This window comes from Polypterus senegalus, chromosome 17 (assembly GCF_016835505.1).
Source record: "Polypterus senegalus isolate Bchr_013 chromosome 17, ASM1683550v1, whole genome shotgun sequence".
NCBI classification, from domain to species: Eukaryota; Metazoa; Chordata; class Cladistia; order Polypteriformes; family Polypteridae; genus Polypterus; species Polypterus senegalus.
Window position 1 is genome coordinate 27,603,612 of NC_053170.1, and position 18,611 is coordinate 27,622,222.

The following is an 18,611-nucleotide window of genomic DNA, read 5'->3' on the forward strand; positions in this document are numbered from 1 at the left end:
AGGAAAGAATGGTAAAGACCAGTAACTTCGGCGCTATATGCAATCATCAGACACTCCCCATCTGCCCGTGTCGTTCAAACACAGGAACATATATTGGTGTAAAAGTATAACAAAAGTGCACTTTTATTCAAGTGCACTTTTTCCATCGCTTTTCCTGTAAGAAGCAGTGTACACACTTCTCTCTATGCTGTGGTTTCTATTACACACCTGAAAGAAAGAGACAATATATGTGAAAATATAATCGCACTAATGCAATATTATTTGAAAGCGAACAGCGTCAGATCGGTGTGAATTTATGCAGGAACTGGAAATTCTCTGATGCGGACCTCCCCCAGGGAAGAAAGTACAGTGTCAGGTGCTCATTCAGTGTAATAGAAACCATAGCACAGAGAGGTGTGTACACTGCAACAAGTACACGTGTCGTAAATGTAGGAAGGACGGTCCTTGGGTGTGTGGGAACTGTTAATATTTGAATGTGATGATTTCATATAGCACGGAATGAAAATCTGCACTTCTTAGCATTGCACCATGCAAGATGTCGTATCAATCGCCTACTGTAACTTGCTTTCTTTTTTCTTCGGTTATACAGGTAATTTTGAATAAAAGTGCACTTGTTTTGTTTGCGAAATGAAGTGTCTGCGTGCACTTTTCGTGGCATTACACGTGTATTTTTGAGCATGCCAGTTTGAGCAGTATAAAAGTATTGAAAAGTATAACAAAACAACGGGCAGATGGGGAGTGTCTGATGATTGCATATAGCGCCGAACTTACTGCTCTTTACTATTCTCTCCTCTGCGTGCCCTGGAGTACAAAAGAAACAGAATACAGGCGCTATAGCTCTGTGCTGTACCACGATGCATACTAACGCCCCCACCGGTTCTGACACACAGCGCTGGCGAAGCTGCCTTCTTCGTATCTCACCGTCACTTGATTTTCTTTTTATTCAGTTTTATTGAGTGTTCCTGCCAGTCCCGCATGTTGCTGTATGCTGGATAGAGAGAAGTGTGTACACTGCTTCTTACAGGAAAAGCGATGGAAAAAGTGCACTTGAATAAAAGTGCACTTTTGTTATACTTTTACACCAATATATGTTCCTGTGTTTGAATGACACGGGCAGATGGGGAGTGTCTGATGATTGCATATAGCGCCGAAGTTACTGGTCTTTACCATTCTTTCCTCTGCATGTCCTGTAGTACAAAAAAAAAGCATACAGCAACATGCGGGGACTGGCAGGAACACTCAATAAAGCGAAAAGCAAGTGACGGTGAGATACGAAGAAGGCAGCTTCGCCAGCGTTTGTGTGTCAGAACCTTGGGTGATTGTGCGTTAGTATGCATCGTGGTACACTGCAGAGCTATAAGCGTCTTTAGTGAAAACAGCCGTGTCAGATGGGGTTGTATGGATTGATTCTGAACGCGACTGAGAGAATGAAAAGTGAATAAAAAAAAAAAGCTAACCTTTACAAGGATCATAAACTGCACCGGCTGTTACAGACTGAAATCAAATGTATGCTTTTATTCTAAAACAGTAAGACAAGAGCAGTTTACTTCTCAAAACAGAGGGGCGCAGGATCGAACCCGCGACCCCTTGATTCCCAAGCGGGGGCTGAGTCTATTGAGCCACGGTTTCAGTTACAGTAAACTGGTGTCAATGTCGCATGTTAAGGCGGCTTTTGTTTCTGCAGTTATATGTTTGAATAAAAGTGCAATTGTGTTATTCTTGTGAAAATGTTTCTTTGCTATTTGGACTTCAGGCTTCATACATTATATAGTTTATGCCTACATTTTGTCATCTACTACTAGAATATAAAAAACGTTTCTGTTTTAACAAAGTGTTGACATAGATTACTGTAGAAACGGAACAGACATGGAATGCGTGTGTTCCAAACAACGATCTATTATTTCCACTCTAAAACTCCACTTCACTCCCAGATACTCAATCAAGGCATGAGCTGAGAGAAGTTCGTGCACGTTCTAAATTGGTGGGGGGATGGAATAGCCGGCTGCTCCAAGCTTCTCTTTATCAGTACATTTAGAAGACAAAGGGCGCTGGCGGAGAGGTGTGAAGGGATTTAAGAAGCAGTTTAAGGTGGGACGGAATTACGAGTTTTTTCGTAGGCTCTGGTAATTCTAGTGTTAAATAATAACCAACAGATGTCCACTTGCTCATCAGGTGGAGTATGCACTCATTTGGATTTTATGGAACTCTACCAAATTCAGCTTATATTCAGCCAGCAGCCATACCACCTGCACTTCAGAACAGGACATCCACCTGAAGTTAAGCATGGTTAGGCCCGGCCAGTATTTGGATGGGACACCATCTAGGAAAAACTTGGGTTGTTTCTGAAAGAGGTGTTGAACAGGGCAATGGGGGGAGGCCCTTACCCCTGTGGTTTGTGTGTGGATCTCAATGCCTCAGTGCAGTGACAGGTACAGTGTGCTGTAAGAATGGCACTGTCCTTCAGCTGAGACGTAAAACTGAGGGCCTGACTCTCTGCGATCATTAAAGATCCCTGGGCATCTTTCAAAAAGAGCATGGTGTATCTGATGTCCAGGCTACATTGTACTCCAAGGCCTAGTCATTCTGGCCCCCTAATCTTCCCATGTCTCTAAATGGCTAACTCTCTCATCCCTTCACCAACTAATAGCCAACGTGCGATGAGTGTACTGCCGCAAAATGTCTGCCATTGTATCCTCCAGGTGGATTTACTCTTCATGTAAAGCTCTTTGAATAGTGAGAAGAGTGCTGTATAAAATGTAAAGAATAATTATAATGAAATGGTAAAACTTTAGTTAACCTGGTTACTGAAAAGTAAGCTACTTTTATTAAAGCCAGTATAATCTGCTTCTGAATGTGCCTGAACATAACCACAGCATTATATATTTTTTCTAATCTATCATTGAAAAAAAGGAATGACAGAAACAAGGATAATATTGTGTTGATTTAGTGTAACCAGTTTCAGAAAGCTAAATCATGTCATGTCAAAAGTGGAATGAAACATTTTCTACCTGTGTTAAATGTCCCATCTGGGATAAAGAACGCCCCTACTGTGATACCAACAAGAATCAAAAATTTGAAAAACCAGAACCTACAAGAAAGAAAAATTATAATGAATTAATAAAATGACTTAAAGATGTTACAGGTTAAGGAGTAGAGAGTTAAAAACTGTGTAAAGACTAAACTTTAGAATTAAACACGTAATGAACATATCTTACACACAAAAATCAATTTGATGAGAAAGAACATACATTTAAATACAAGACCTAATAGTTTAAAATGTCTAATTTTGTTTGTCTGGCTTAAAGTACACATTTAAATAAAAATAAATACTGTTACAATAATGGCTAAAGCTATTCCACTAGATATAATCTTTGCACCCAACAAGTGTAATGCTGTATTTTGTTTTGCCAAATCAAATTATTCTTTACTTATAAAAAATATTAAGATAAAAATCCCCTTTAATTGGTAATAAAGTAACAAAAATAAAGGTTCCTGAAAAATCAATGAATATAATCAACGCATAAAAGAAAAAAGCATAGTTTACCCATTCTGAAGTGAAGCACGTGGATCTTTGCTGGTCCGCACTCTGATCATAAGTATCATAAACAGAAAAAAGAAACAAGCCATTGCAAAGCACATGCGATAGACAGACTTGTATCCCACAATGATGTCACAATTAACTTTGTTTAAAACACCCGGGATTGAAGTGCCTCCAACACAGAAGCCTGGAATCTGAAATGACACACATTTAACAATATATAAATTTTATTATTGCAATGAAAAAATATGAAAAGTCACTTATGTTTAAGAAGTGTGCATTTCTTTCTTGTTGCTGTTCATTGCTTTCTAATATGCTCGTATTCTTTTTGCCAGAATTTTCTGAAAAAGGATTTGGAAAGTATGAGTGATTTCTTCTTATAAAACTTGCATAAACATTTAGAAAAATAAAACTGATCTTTTCATAAACAAGTGTCATGTTTGATGAGACAACACTTAGTTACTTATAAAATAATGTTAACCAAAATAAATAAAGACTATTGCTTTGTTTATCTGATATCTACAGATTATTATTCAGCAACCATCTAAATTGTACACATTCTTACTTATGAAATAGCAAGGAGATTTTGAGTTTCCAACTTATAGGAAGTCAAAAAAAAAAAATCACTAAACGTTTTCCTCTTTTAACAACAGTGTGCTTTAGGTTGTTTGTCAAAGTTTCTACTAGATGGCAGTAAAGTGTACAACAGGACCAGGAATGGATTAAAAAATAATATTCAGATTAAATAGCAAACACACGGGCCATGACCAATTAGGATCTTACCTAATTTAAAAATTTATTTGAAAAAGTGTGATATGTGAAAAAAAATAAATTAATCTGTATGATCAGAAAACTTGCCCTATTTCATCTATAGATGTGGTAGTAATGCTACTCTCATCTAAAATGCAGGTCTTTCAGAGATAACAGTACATATTGTTTTTGAAAACAAATAGAAGTTATTTCAAGTAATAACATTAAAAGGACATATATTGCTGGAATTTAGAGACACTGAAGAAATTCAACTAATTTAAGGAGTGATATAACAGAGTGTAACAACATTTACTTTATGTAGCACTTTTTCAAAGTGAACACCATAAGGTTCTTTCCAAGAGTAAGATGCAACAATTGTTTCGATTTTCAGTTGGAGCACAGTGAATTTAAGTGACTCAGAAAATAAATAATAGTTTTCCTGAAAAGGACATAATCAACAATAATATTAATACACAGTAAATCTTATCAGTATTAAACTTTAAAAAAAAAAAAACCTTCTCAAACTTGCTAAAATTAGGTAAATATTCAGAAATAGACTGGTACAATTTTTAATTCTATAAAACACCCAAAAATAAAAAAAAGGTTGCTTATTGTAAAGATTAAGCTGGAACTCAGCCCATAAAACTAACCTTCTGAAGCTGTGTTTCCATTCCCGGTAGTATCATGATGATGGACACCAGGGTACCAAGTAGCAAAAAGAAGGAGAATATAATGCGTGTCACTGTAGAATTATTGCTGGATGGACAGCACCCACATAGAATGCAGGGAGCTGATCCACACAGACAGGACACCTGAATGGAACAGAAACAGAAAGTGAATTTAAGATTTTTCATCCCTGCATATTTCATAGGGGAAAAGGCATATAAAATCTGCATTCCTACCGTTCAGTATATAATGTCAAAATAAACCATCCATCTCTTCTCTTTATTGAACCTCCTTACTTCAGTACAAGCCCATGCCTATCATGGCAGTCATCAGATCCAACAAAAAAACAACTCTGGATAAGGCACCACTTCACTAAAGAGAACAAATTTTCACTCACATGGGGCCAGTTAACAGTCACCAGTCCATAAAACCTTCCAAGTCATGTAGTCGAAGTGGAAATCTTAACAACTTTTAAAAAAGAATCCAAATGAGATACTGTACTAGCTATTAGGTAACAAAATGGCTAGACAGAATTGTTTCCTCTAGTTTGTCAAATTTCATACAGTGCATCCGGAAAGTATTTACAGTGCATCACTTTTTCCACATTTTGTTATGTTACAGCCTTATTCCAAAATGGATTAAATTCATTTTTTTCCTCAGAATTCTACACACAACACCCCATAATGACAACGTGAAAAAAGTTTACTTTAGGTTTTGGCAAATTTATTAAAAATAAAAAAACTGAGAAATCACAAGTACATAAGTATTCACAGCCTTTGCTCAATACTTTGTCGATGCACCTTTGGCAGCAGTTACAGCCTCAAGTCTTTTTGAATATGATGCCACAAGCTTGGCACACCTATCCTTATCCATTCCCCTTTGCAGCACCTCTCTAGCTCCATCAGGTTGGATGGGAAGCGTCGGTGCACAGCCATGTTAAGATCTCTCCAGAGATGTTCCATTGGATTCAAGTCTGGGCTCTGGCTGGACCACTCAAGGTCATTCACAGAGTTGTCCTGAAGCCACTCCTTTGATATCTTGGCTGTGAGCTTAGGGTTGTTGTACTGCTGAAAGATGAACCGTCGCCCAGTCTGAGGTCAAGAGTGCTCTGGAGCAGGTTTTCATCCAGGATGTCTCTGTACATTGCTGCAGTCATCTTTCCCTTTATCCTGACTAGTCTCCCAGTTCCTGCCGCTGAAAAACATCCCCACAGCATGATGCTGCCACCACCATGCTTCACTGTAGGGATGGTATTGGCCTGGTGATGAGTGGTGCCTGGTTTCCTCCAAACGTGATGCCTGCCATTCACACCAAAGAGTTCAATCTGTGTCTCATCAGACCAGAGAATTTTGTTTCTCATGGTCTGAGAGTCCTTCAGATGCCTTTCGGCAAACTCCAGGCGGGCTGCCATGTGCCTTTTACTAAGGAGTGGCTTCCGTCTGGCCACTCTACCATACAGGCCTGATTAGTGGATTGCTGCAGAGATGGTTGTCCTTCTGCAAGGTTCTCCTCTCTCCACAGAGGACCTCTGGAGCTCTGACAGAGCGACCATTGGGTTCTTAGTCACCTCCCTGACTAAGGCCCTTCTCCCCCAATCGCTCAGTTTAGATGGCCGGCCAGCTCTAGGAAGAGTCCTGGTGGTTTCGAACTTCTTCCACTTATGGATGATGGAGGCCACTGTGCTCATTGGGACTTTCAAAGCAGCAGAAATTTTTCTGTAACCTTCCCCAGATTTGTGCCTCGTGAGAATCCTGTCTTGGAGGTCTACCGACAATTCCTTTGACTTCATGCCTGGTTTGTGCTCTGACATGAACTGCCAACTGTGGGACCTTCTATAGACAGGTGTGTGCCTTTCCAAATCATGTCCAATCAACTCAATTTACCACAGGTGGACTCCAATTAAGCTGCAGAAACATCTCAAGGATGATCAGGGGAAACAGGATGCACCTGAGCTCAATTTTAAGCTTCATGGCAAAGGCTGTGAATACTTATGTACATGTGCTTTCTCAATTATTTTATTTTTAATAAATTTGCAAATATCTCAAGTAAACATTTTTCACGTTGTCATTATGGGGTGTTGTGTGTAGAATTCTGAGGAAAAAATGAATTTAATCCATTTTGGAATAAGGCTGTAACTTAACAAAATATGGAAAAAGTGATGCGCTGTGAATACTTTCTGGATGCACTGTATGTTCTTGTGCTTCCACTCGCTTTCCTGATTCAGAACTCTGCTGTAAAGAGCTCTGCATAAAATTTAACAACAAATGTGTAGCAAAAGTGTAATCTGTCTTTTGTAATTTTTGCATTTTTTGGTTATTAACATCCCTAAAATCAGTTGTTCTTGTATATAGTCAGTAGCATACCAATCGTATGTCATAGTTACAGTGCTAATTAATGTTACACTCCACAGACTGCCTGCACCAGGCTTCTCTGTTAAGCTGCCAGAAGCATGGTGGATGCTGTAGTGGCGAGTCATATTTTCATCTCCCCAAGCCTTTTCTAATTTTAAATTACAGGTATTTAATTTGACATGTACAGGTCCTTCTCAAAAAATTAGCATATTGTGATAAAGTTCATTATTTTCTGTAATGTACTGATAAACATTAGACTTTCATATATTTTAGATTCATTACACACAACTGAAGTAGTTCATGCCTTTTATTGTTTTAATATTGATGATTTTGGCATACAGCTCATGAAAACCCAAAATTCCTATCTCAAAAAATTAGCATATCATGAAAAGATTCTCTAAACGAACCTAATCATCTGAATCAACTAATTAACTCTAAACACCTGCAAAAGATTCCTGAGGCTTTTAAAAACTCCCAGCCTGGTTCATTACTCAAAACCGCAATCATGGGTAAGACTGCCGACCTGACTGCTGTCCAGAAGGCCATCATTGACACCCTCAAGCAAGAGGGTAAGACACAGAAAGAAATTTCTGAACGAATAGGCTGTTTCCAGAGTGTTGTATCAAGGCACCTCAGTGGGAAGTCTGTGGGAAGGAAAAAGTGTGGCAGAAAACGCTGCACAACGAGAAGAGGTGACCAGACCCTGAGGAAGATTGTGGAGAAGGACCGATTCCAGACCTTGGGGGACCTGCGGAAGCAGTGGACTGAGTCTGGAGTAGAAACATCCAGAGCCACCGTGCACAGGCGCGTGCAGGAAATGGGCTACAGGTGCCGCATTCCCCAGGTCAAGCCACTTTTGAACCAGAAACGGCGGCAGAAGCACCTGACTTGGGCTACAGAGAAGCAGCACTGGACTGTTGCTCAGTGGTCCAAAGTACTTTTTTCGGATGAAAGCACATTTTGCATGTCATTCGGAAATCAAGGTGCCAGAGTTTGGAGGAAGACTGGGGAGAGGAAAATGCCAAAATGCCTGAAGTCCAGTGGCAAGTACCCACAGTCAGTGATGGTCTGGGGTGCCATGTCAGCTGCTGGTGTTGGTCCACTGTGTTTTATCAAGGGCAGGGTCAATGCAGCTAGCTATCAGGAGATTTTGGAGCACTTCATGCTTCCATCTGCTGAAAAGCTTTATGGAGATGAAGATTTCATTTTTCAGCACGACCTGGCACCTGCTCACAGTGCCAAAACCACTGGTAAATGGTTTACTGACCATGGTATTACTGTGCTCAATTGGCCTGCCAACTCTCCTGACCTGAACCCCATAGAGAATCTGTGGGCTATTGTGAAGAGAAAGTTGAGAGACACAAGACCCAACACTCTGGATGAGCTTAAGGCTGCTATCGAAGCATCCTGGGCCTCCATAACACCTCAGCAGTGCCACAGGCTGATTGCCTCCATGCCACGCCGCATTGAAGCAGTCATTTCTGCAAAAGGATTCCCGACCAAGTATTGAGTGCATAACTGAACATAATTATTTGAAGGTTGACTTTTTGTATTAAAAACACTTTTCTTTTATTGGTCGGATAAAATATGCTAATTTTTTGAGATAGGAATTTTGGGTTTTCATGAGCTGTATGCCAAAATCATCAATATTAAAACAATAAAAGGCATGAACTACTTCAGTTGTGTGTAATGAATCTAAAATATATGAAAGTCTGTTTATCAGTACATTACAGAAAATAATGAACTTTATCACAATATGGACCTGTATATTATTTGTAAATATCCAAGTGTGTAACAAGTTACTTTTTCTTTCCCTGAGTTCTTACAAGTAGTTTTGTATTTTTAATTAAAAAAATAAAAATAAAAAGGTTAGCCTTTATTCTTTTAGTGTTGTGCTACAGGTGTTTAATGCAATTCAGCGTGCTTTACACCATGTCCATGTGTATATTTTAGGTTTTAAGTTTTATTTTAAACTTTATTTTGTATTAATAGTTGCATTTATAATAATGAGTAATCGATTAGATTTATTATTTAATAGGCATTGGGGAGAAAGTGTTAGTATGACACCCTGTTTTTTTTGTTTCTGGAAATGGGAAAAAAAAATGAACTTCTGCTTCTCCTCTACGTGCCTCCGAGTTGACTTCATTCTGACATAACGTGGAGTAGAACGGACTCCAGGTGGTTACGAATGCACCTCAAGTCATGCTGGGACTGGCTACTTCAATAAGGAAATCATCTGTATGACACCAGATTTTATTAACAAATACTACAAAAGCAGAAGCACTGTAATAGGCTTCCTGATTTAGATCTAGCATGAATACGATTTACTTTTATACAGTTAAATCCAGCTTCTATTAACTACTTCTAATCTTTTGTATTTCCACATTCTTAGAAATCCTTGACATAGCAGCCTAAATTATAATCCACACATCTTACTAATAAACATTGGCCAAACTTTTCAAACTAATATATATATTATATTATATATATTTTTAAATTTACCCAGCCACGCTTGTGCAGTGTTTGTGATCTACCTTTCCCCATATTATAAGCCCATTCATGTCTGTTCTTAAGTGTCTGTATTATTACTTTGGAGGAAAAAAAAGTTCTACAACTGACACCTCATTTAGAATTGCTTTCTGTCTTAAATCCAAAGCCACTACAATAGACTCACGCCTCGCAGCAATCCTGTGTTGAAATAAGCTACTTTAATCAGGACATGGCTAGATATTCTGTAATATAGATAAATATGTACCAACGTTTTCCTCAAGGTTTTCTAAATGACTTCCTGAGAAACAAATCCGGTGTCAGTTTATATATGCTGTGTAGCTCAATCACACCCTGCATACATGAGCAAAACCTCCCTCTTTTCGTCCATGGGCAAATCAGGGCATTCTTCCTCTTGAGGGTATTTTTGAAGAAATGGTTTGGTGAAATTTTCAGCCTTTGAAATCCACCTTCTCCATTACACCTTTTAATTTTTATTTTCTATTCATAGTTTAGAGTGGTTCTCAAGAGACTCTATACCTTAGATGGGAGACCAGTTGTGACTTCATCTACAGTAAGCTATTCTGTAAAACATCCTGCTTCTCTCTGCCAGTAATGACAACATGGCAGCAGAATCCAACTGTGTTTTAGCTATTTGCACAGAGTACAGTTTTTTTGTTTTGCTTTAAGTATGACCTGGTCTACAGAAATCCTTGTATCATATACACAACTGACAATAGTATACCTTTTATATATTACCTTTCATATGTGCCATGGGTTTGATTAAGGACTCCCTTTTACTACTGTAGGTGGATTCTCCAGGCACAGTCATATACATGCTATGGGACATTTTCCAACCTAACGCTCTTGCAGCATAGAGCTCTTATATTGTTAAGTGAACAATAGAAGATTTCTTGTAAGAACAAATAAAACAACTTTTTAACAGAAAAAAAATGAAATGAAAATTTTCCTTAATAATAGATATCAAAAGAAGCTCATCTGTAAAGAGGTGCAGGTCAGTGAATTAAAAAAAAAAACTGGCAGGAGTCATAGATTCAGGAGTAATGTACACCTTTCTTTTACTACATGGTGCTACAAAGACATCATGACCTGTCTCAAATTCCAAAAACGTCAGTGACACCATAATGAAACTTAATTCAGCCAACAACAGAAGTGGCATGTGGGGTCTGTCTCAGTGTAAGCAAACTACAGCCTCAGTTAACCACACCACAAACCAAAAATGCAATCACAAGAGACTCACTTGTATAAATGCTTGAAGGGAAATGGTCTTTTTGCAATTATATCTTGAGTCAGACGTGTTAATTATTCAGAAGCAAACTGTCTTCTGGTCTCCTTGGATGAAGTTAATATGTCAAAACATAACAAATACACAGATTTCCATAATTCCTCAGCCTGGCACCTGCACAAACAGCAGCCGTTTGACTGACAAGAAATTCTAAGCAATTTACAGGAAACTCAGAAAAAAAAACCATGGATCAACATCACGGTCCTGAGGTTCAAAAATTTGATTTAATTGTGAAAATAAATTGGACAAAAAAACAAAAGACGTTTCACGTGTAACAGTCAGAAAAGGTGATCTTAGGCTATACCAGTTGCACAGTACCAGATCCAATTGCAAGTCAGAGGCATTGTGGCTTGAGTCCCAACTTTATTTTTTTTCTTAATCTAGGTTTCCCCATATAAAAATAATAAAACTATATGTCCCCGACTTACTGACTGACAAGAAACCTTTGGCTACAAGCCTACAACCTAAATTGACCAATCTCGTGGCCCAGAGGCCAACAAAAACTCAACCTCATCAAAAGGTTAATCTAATTATGAAAACAATTGGAGAAAAACCATGATGATATTTCACATTTAATAGTTGGAGAGCCCAACATTAGTGCTGGTCGTTGCTGACAGCTGCAGAATAACACAGATAGTAGCTTGTCGGGCTAAGCATCAGCGGCACTGTAGTTTAAGTCCTATCTATTTGATTTTCTTAATTAAATTTGTTTTGTATACAAAAAAATTCATGCAGAATTATACATTATATAAAAAAAATGTCACGTCATTACTATGAAATTATCTTTGAAAAAAATATTGTCCAACATTATTCTTAAAATATGAGGTACTAGTATTGTTCAATCTTACTACTTTAGTTTATCTAGGACTAGCAAAATACCCGCGCTTCGAGCAGAAAAGTAGTGTGTTAAAGAAGTTATGAAAAAGAAAAGGAAACATTTTAAAAATAACGTAACATGATTGTCAATGTAATTGTTGTAGGTTTATTTTAGTATTGAGAGTGAATCTGATGATTGTAAAGAGTTTAATCTATGATTGTAAAATGTTGTGTATGAGAAATGCATATTTTTAAGGCAGGGAGCCAACCACGTGGTACAGCGGTCGTGCGGAAAAAGGAAGGGGGACCGGGGCAGCCCTTGTATGTCTCTGCCGTGAAATAAATCATCTATTAACGGAAATAAGGAATGAAACCGCCAAAAGGAGATGTCAGTTCCGAAAGTTCCTTACGGTATAATGGTGAGAACTGCCTAAAAGAAGACATTATTTTCGAAAGTTCGTTACAGAGCACAGCACGAAATGAATATATATCTATATATACAGTTTAGGGGTACACCCGTTCCCCCCCCCCTTGGGTGTTGCAATAGGACAAGAAACATACCTAACTTTTGTAAGTACACTGCCATGAATGAGCATGCAAAATTTCAGCTTCCCACCTACATGGAACGTGGGAGAATTAGTGACGAGTCAGTGAGGGCTTTTCCCTTTATATGTATAGTTGAGCATTCTTTTTATATTGCATGAAAGCTTAATAACATCTTTTGATTTCCTTTGTATTTTCCAAGGCGGTCAGCACGGTGGATGCAGTAAGGAGACCTGGGTTCACTTCCCGGGTCCTTTCTGCGTGGAGTTTGCATGTTCTCTCCGTGTCTGCATGGGTTTCCTCCGGGTTCCTCCCACAGTCCAAAGACATGCAGGTTAGGTGCATTGACGATTCTAAATTGTCCCTAATGTGTGCTTGGTGTGGGGGTGTGCGCCCTGTGGTGGGCTGGCGCCTTTCCCAGGGTTTGTTTCCCACCTTGCGCCCTGTGTTGGCTGGGATTGGCTACAGCGGACCCCCATGACCCTGTAATTAGGATATAGCGGGTTGGATAATGGATGGATGGATGGATGGATTTTCCAAGGCTGTCTGCTCTATTCGGTAATTCCAACCGATCACTATACTAATGTCCCTTTAAGTAACCAGAACCATGTCATCTCCAGCTTCTTCTTCTTTCGGTGCTCCCATTAGGGGTCGCCACAGCGGATCATCTTCTTCCACATCTTTCTGTCCTCTGCATTTTGTTCTGTTACACCCATCACCTGCATGTCTTCTCTCACTTACATCCATAAGCCTCCTATAAGGCCTTCCTCTTCCCTGGCAGCTTTATAACCATGTCATCTCTAGCTATCCTGCATTTTTCTTCATTAGTTTACATTTCTGACTTGCTCCTGCATAATTATTTAGCCAGGAGTTTAAAAATGATCATTTCAATTATTAAGCAGTTAGTATTCTATAACTGTTATGTTTGTAATACCATGATAACACAATGAATCAATCCCATACAAAAAGTGAAAAGGCTTATTTACAATCAGTATATTATAAAACAGCAACAAACTGGGCTGTCTGCCCTGCCATGTGATAATGTGGACTTTGTCCCCTGTTGGTTTGACTGGCTTGCATATAGATAACCACCAAGGAGTTTATCAGCACTAATATATTCAACATGTAAAAGTGGATTGGCACACGGTAAGTCCGAGTGTTGTGCAGTCTTTCTAAGCTGTCTGGACGAGGGTGCAATTCCCAGCTCAGATGCCTTTTGCTTGAAGTTTTCATGCTCTCATTTTCACATACTGCACATTTCCTCAGGTTTCCATTCACACTTCATGAATGTGTGTAAGCACATGTCAAAATGCACATTGCAATGCTTGGCGTTCCATCAATTTATTCACTGTTAAGGGAATCAGCAGCTCTGCTTCCGTGACACTGTGAAAATCTACCCAAGTCTCCTATCATTAGTGCTCGTGAAAACAACAGTAGGTACTCAATTCCAGGAATCTTGTGGCTTGTTCTGTTAACTGCCTCAGAACAAAAGAAAGGTCTTATATTCAACTAAAATATACAAATAAAACAAAAGGACTAGAATGAAAAAACACATCAAAAGCCATTTCTATGTCAGTTTACTTTGTAGTTGTGTTATAAGCAAGTCAACCACACACACACACCACTCACTGTCTCCAAATAAATGGAAGAGCATTATCCAAATGTTAGGTACTTGGACTGAATCTGCAGAATTTGAAAATAATTTTACAAACTCTATTGATAAAAGAAATTCTTTTTTTTATTTTTGTAGTGTGAGCAAAGTTATTTGAAACAAAACTTTTCAATTTACAGTTCAGTACAACAGTAAACGCACAGAATAACATCACAAGTCACATGTTTTAAGTAAGAGCAAAGCTGTCCTCATAATAACACTTCTACCTCAAAAGGTTCTCACTGAAAGGAATGGGCACAAGGCAGTTTAACACACCTAGCAAAGCAAACAGGGGTCTCTTAGTATTGGGATTAGGCTGCCAAAGTGGCAAGAGCTGTGTCAAAAATATAATGGTTCAATTTAAACAGAAAAAGGCTTCAAAGTAAATACTGTCTGCAAATTTAGTTTGTTGTGATTTACTGTGGCATATAAGAAATTAAAATAAGGTGTTATCAGATAACAGTTTAGTTTACTTCTCACTTTCTACTTACAATTACTATTCTACTACAATCCCTACCAATTTTTCAACTGTTTTATGTGCATTTTTCCCTGCTTGGGGAATTGTATAATAAAAGTCTCACCAAAGCCTTAATTTACTTACAATAAGCTCCACAGCCTACCTCAGGTAATGCCAGAATGAATGTGAATAACAGAGAATCTGTGCTGAATAACACCATTCAAATGATTAATCTATAAATTCTAAGATAATCCCCCAAAAAGTGAATCATAAAAGCAATCTGTTTACCCAATGAAATCAGTGACATGAAAGACAAATTCAGAGCAGTGAAGACAAAGATTCTCGGATGAGAAGAGAGGTATAGAAAAAAGCAAAATGGAGACAACATATTTCCCCAGGATGAAAGACAATGATCCAAAGGTCATTATAAAAACATTTTTCTTCAGCTATGAGATCTACTTAATTTAATGCAATTAAGCATGGCCAAGTATATATTTTAGGATTTACGTTTTATTTTAAACCTTATTAGTTTGTATTAATAGTTGTGTTTATAATAATGAGTAGGGCGGCACGGTGGCGCAGTGGTAGCGCTGCTGCCTCACAGTAAGGGGACCTGGATTTGCTTCCTAGGTCCTCCCTGCATAGAGTTTGCATGTTCTCCCCGTGTCTGCGTGGGTTTCCTCCCACAGTCCAAAGACATGCAGGTTAGGTGCATTGGCAATCCTAAATTGTCCCTAGTGTGTGTTTGGTGTGTGGGTGTGTGTGTGTGTGCCCCCTGCGGTGGGCTGGCGCCCTGCCCAGGGTTTGTTCCCTGCTTTGTGCCCTGTGTTGGCTGGGATTGGCTCCAGCAGACCCCCGTGACCCTGCAGTTGGGATATAGCGGGTTGGATAATGAATGGATAGATAATGAGTAATCAATTGGATTTATTATTTAATAGGCATTAGCAGTGCAGTCTTGCTCAAATGCTGAAGCACCCTAGTTATCTGTGTGAAAGCCCTGATATCTCCAAAAACATACATATTGTTAAACATCAGCTCAAGAAATATCTTTATTTTGTTAAAACAATATAAAACACTTCATTTTTGTGCATCTAACTGCAATTTTACAAATAACAAATTCTAACTTATCTACAGCCCTTTTTGTGCCTAAGTAAAAGTTCAAAGCTACATGAATAGGGAATAAGTGTTTTTGTTGTATATTTTATGAACAAATACAGCGGTGCCTCGTAATTCAAACAATTTTAACTTTGAACGTTCCAGAGTTAAGTTAAAACAATGGACAACGCAATCCTTAAAGAAATTCTGAAGATGCTCAGCGGAATAACTAATTTGTTTAAACCTAAAGAAAAGCTTCGGATTTTATGCACTATAATAACTATAATGTGGGGATTAGGCTTGGGGGTAAATCAGAAATGAGCAATGAGATGCAACTGACAAAGACTGCAACAGTTCTCCATTTAACTTGTTTCCGTTTGCACTTGTGGGTCTGTTCATCATGAACTATCTGCTGTAACAAAATATTTGAAATAAAACTGAAGAGAAAAGGAAGAACGACTGAGAATTACTAATCCTCTTCTGTCTTACAAATTATTTGGATGATATACATGGAAAGGCAGAAAAAAAAAATTACAAAGCAAGAATGACCTGATATGTCAGAATGAAAACAGCAACAAGCCAAAAAACCAAATAAGACCTGTTGTTGGCAGAATTAGTTTTATATTAAGCAAGTCAGGTTGGAACAAACACCTACAGCTATTATGGCCCACCAGGGCAGACTTTGCGGACACCTGTTCTAACCTCTCTGTTGCCACATACACTTTGCAATGTGTTGGTTCAAGTATTCAAAAACAGCACTTGTATGAACATTATATATATACTTTATACATGGGATACTTGATTATTCTGTTCCTTACTCCCATCCTTAATTTACAGCTCCGTACCTTTGCCAATATCACATAATGCTCTAGTGTAGCTTGCTAAATCAAAATACAAGATAACAAAAATAAATGAAAGGTGTTACGATGGTGTTACAGATTGTAATCTATCACAGTGTGGCCATTTGTTTCACTGAAATGGGATCACAAGACACGCCAGGCGGAAAACGTGATAGTTAAATATTCTAGGCGATTCAATTACACAGATCATTGTATTCATTATCAAAGCGAACGAGGAAGTAACTGTAATTTGAAAAATATCAGCCATATCAATTTTTTTAAAGAGGTACAGTCACCATTCCAAGAAATGTTAACATTATAATATATAACATCTTGAACCCCACTTGACACAATTTAGTGATAGGGGGTTGGAGGAGATTTGGCTACAACCTATCCTAGTACAGTATCAGTAGGCATATCGGAAAGACATCACGATGGGCTGAAAATAAACAACGGCACTCCTTTCAAATGTCAGTGACGTCTGTTTGTAGTGGCACATTATTAACCTGTGAGGTCAAAAGAAACCTGAAGTTTCGTAACGTCACTGTGACCCTCTTAAAGTTACTCGTACCGTAAACCGTACTGATGGACAACCTAAACGTCGAAAAGTAAATTTAACAGCGTCGAGCGTGAACCTACTAATAGAGATTTCAGCATTTAATACAAATAGCAAAAAAATTAATCATAGACTGATATATAACCACTTCCTAACGCTGCGCCCCCGTTTTGTTTACCCCATTGAGTCTCTAACCAGTCCCAGCAACTTTGAGCATACTGGAGCCCTCCATTAAAGAAGTACTGTAAACAACACTCACGCAACTGGCCACCGAGCATAGCGCGAGACACGCTCCCATGGCTCCTGAAAGGCAGTTCTTCTACTCTCCGGAGACGTTGGTAAGTCTCTTTCCACCAAGTCACAATCGTGATATTTTTAATGCGATGCCAATGGCAGCCTCGAATTTGACTTGTTTCCGGTGTTTTTCGGTTTCTTCTGGAGATCTTCGGCTCTTTCCGCACTAAGAAAGGCGGGGACCGCGGTGTCAAGTGTCCAACCAATAAGAGGCTTCTTGATGGGAATACCGGAAGTCAATGAGCTAGGAAAGAATATCAAGTGATAAAGACCGTATAAGATTCCACGGCTGAAGCGACTGTGCTTTCAGAAACAAAGGCGTTCGTTGTGCATATAAAGTTCTTATTTATAAGCCGACATTATTCAGTTCTTCCTCAATACTCATTTCGTAATACAGATTTCCGATCCCTTCATTCCTTTAGACGTTCTTCAATAACAGCTGTATCTCGCGTTTTTTCACTTACCACACATAATATGCGCATAATCTCTGCAGGCAAAGTGGCTGCACAAATCAGGGTCTGTTTTAATAGAGGCAAGCAGAATCAACGAGGCTGACTTCCTCACGCCAGTGGTTTTTCTATTACAAGGAGAACCAAATGGCAGATATGACAGTTTTAATGTCATTTTTTTGTTGTTTTTCTCTTATTATACCTGCACTTAAGTTCTTTTTATGATTCGCTTTTCAAAGTTGTGTTAGGGTATTTTAAGCCTGTTTCTTTCTACTTTAATATCTTAGACTGCGTCTGTATGGTTCTTGATTGCTGAAGAAGTAGTGGAAGGTGACTGATTTGGGATCATTTTAACAATAAATTAGTGAGCATCTTAAGGGGCTGGGGATGTCTTCTCCTTCAGCAAAACAACTCTGATCAAAGTGAAAGAATAAGATTATAAAGTGATTGATTATAAATAATCAGTGTATTGTTTGGCAAACCATTAATAAAAAATGTATTCACAAATCATAAGATGCCAGAAAAATAACACATGGCAATGGTTGCTCACCTGATTTTCTGCAAATTTTGACATATAGCAAGAAACAAAAATAGCAATGGCCCAGGAAATGAGTAATCTGTTGTCAAAGCCCAATGCCCAAACCAAAAGTTGATGTTAAAAGATGCACTCCTAAAAATTCTGGTTCTTTACTGGGTTGTGTAGTTCCCCATACAACTATTGCTTGACAAAGCACCATTTCATTCTGGGAAGGATTGTTTGCATATGAAGTTGGTTCTTTGTGCTTTGAAAAACTTCCTTATGTGAAGAAAAAA

General features: G+C 38.5%; 1 protein-coding gene across 2 annotated transcripts in view; it reads right to left on the reverse strand.

Annotated features, from left to right (window-relative positions):
- The window catches only part of serinc2l (serine incorporator 2, like), a 32,140-nt gene extending 14,639 nt beyond the window's left edge, over positions 1-17,501 (reverse strand). For both annotated transcript variants that reach the window (XM_039739538.1, XM_039739537.1), the window contains exons 1-4: positions 17,315-17,501; positions 4,939-5,100; positions 3,545-3,732; positions 3,009-3,088 (exon numbers count right to left, since the gene is read on the reverse strand). In XM_039739538.1, coding sequence (XP_039595472.1) covers positions 3,009-3,088; positions 3,545-3,732; positions 4,939-5,100; positions 17,315-17,353 — 469 coding nt within the window. In that variant the 5' untranslated portion in view covers positions 17,354-17,501. The remainder of the gene's footprint in view (positions 1-3,008; positions 3,089-3,544; positions 3,733-4,938; positions 5,101-17,314) is intronic.
- Between the last annotated feature and the right edge of the window lie 1,110 nt (positions 17,502-18,611).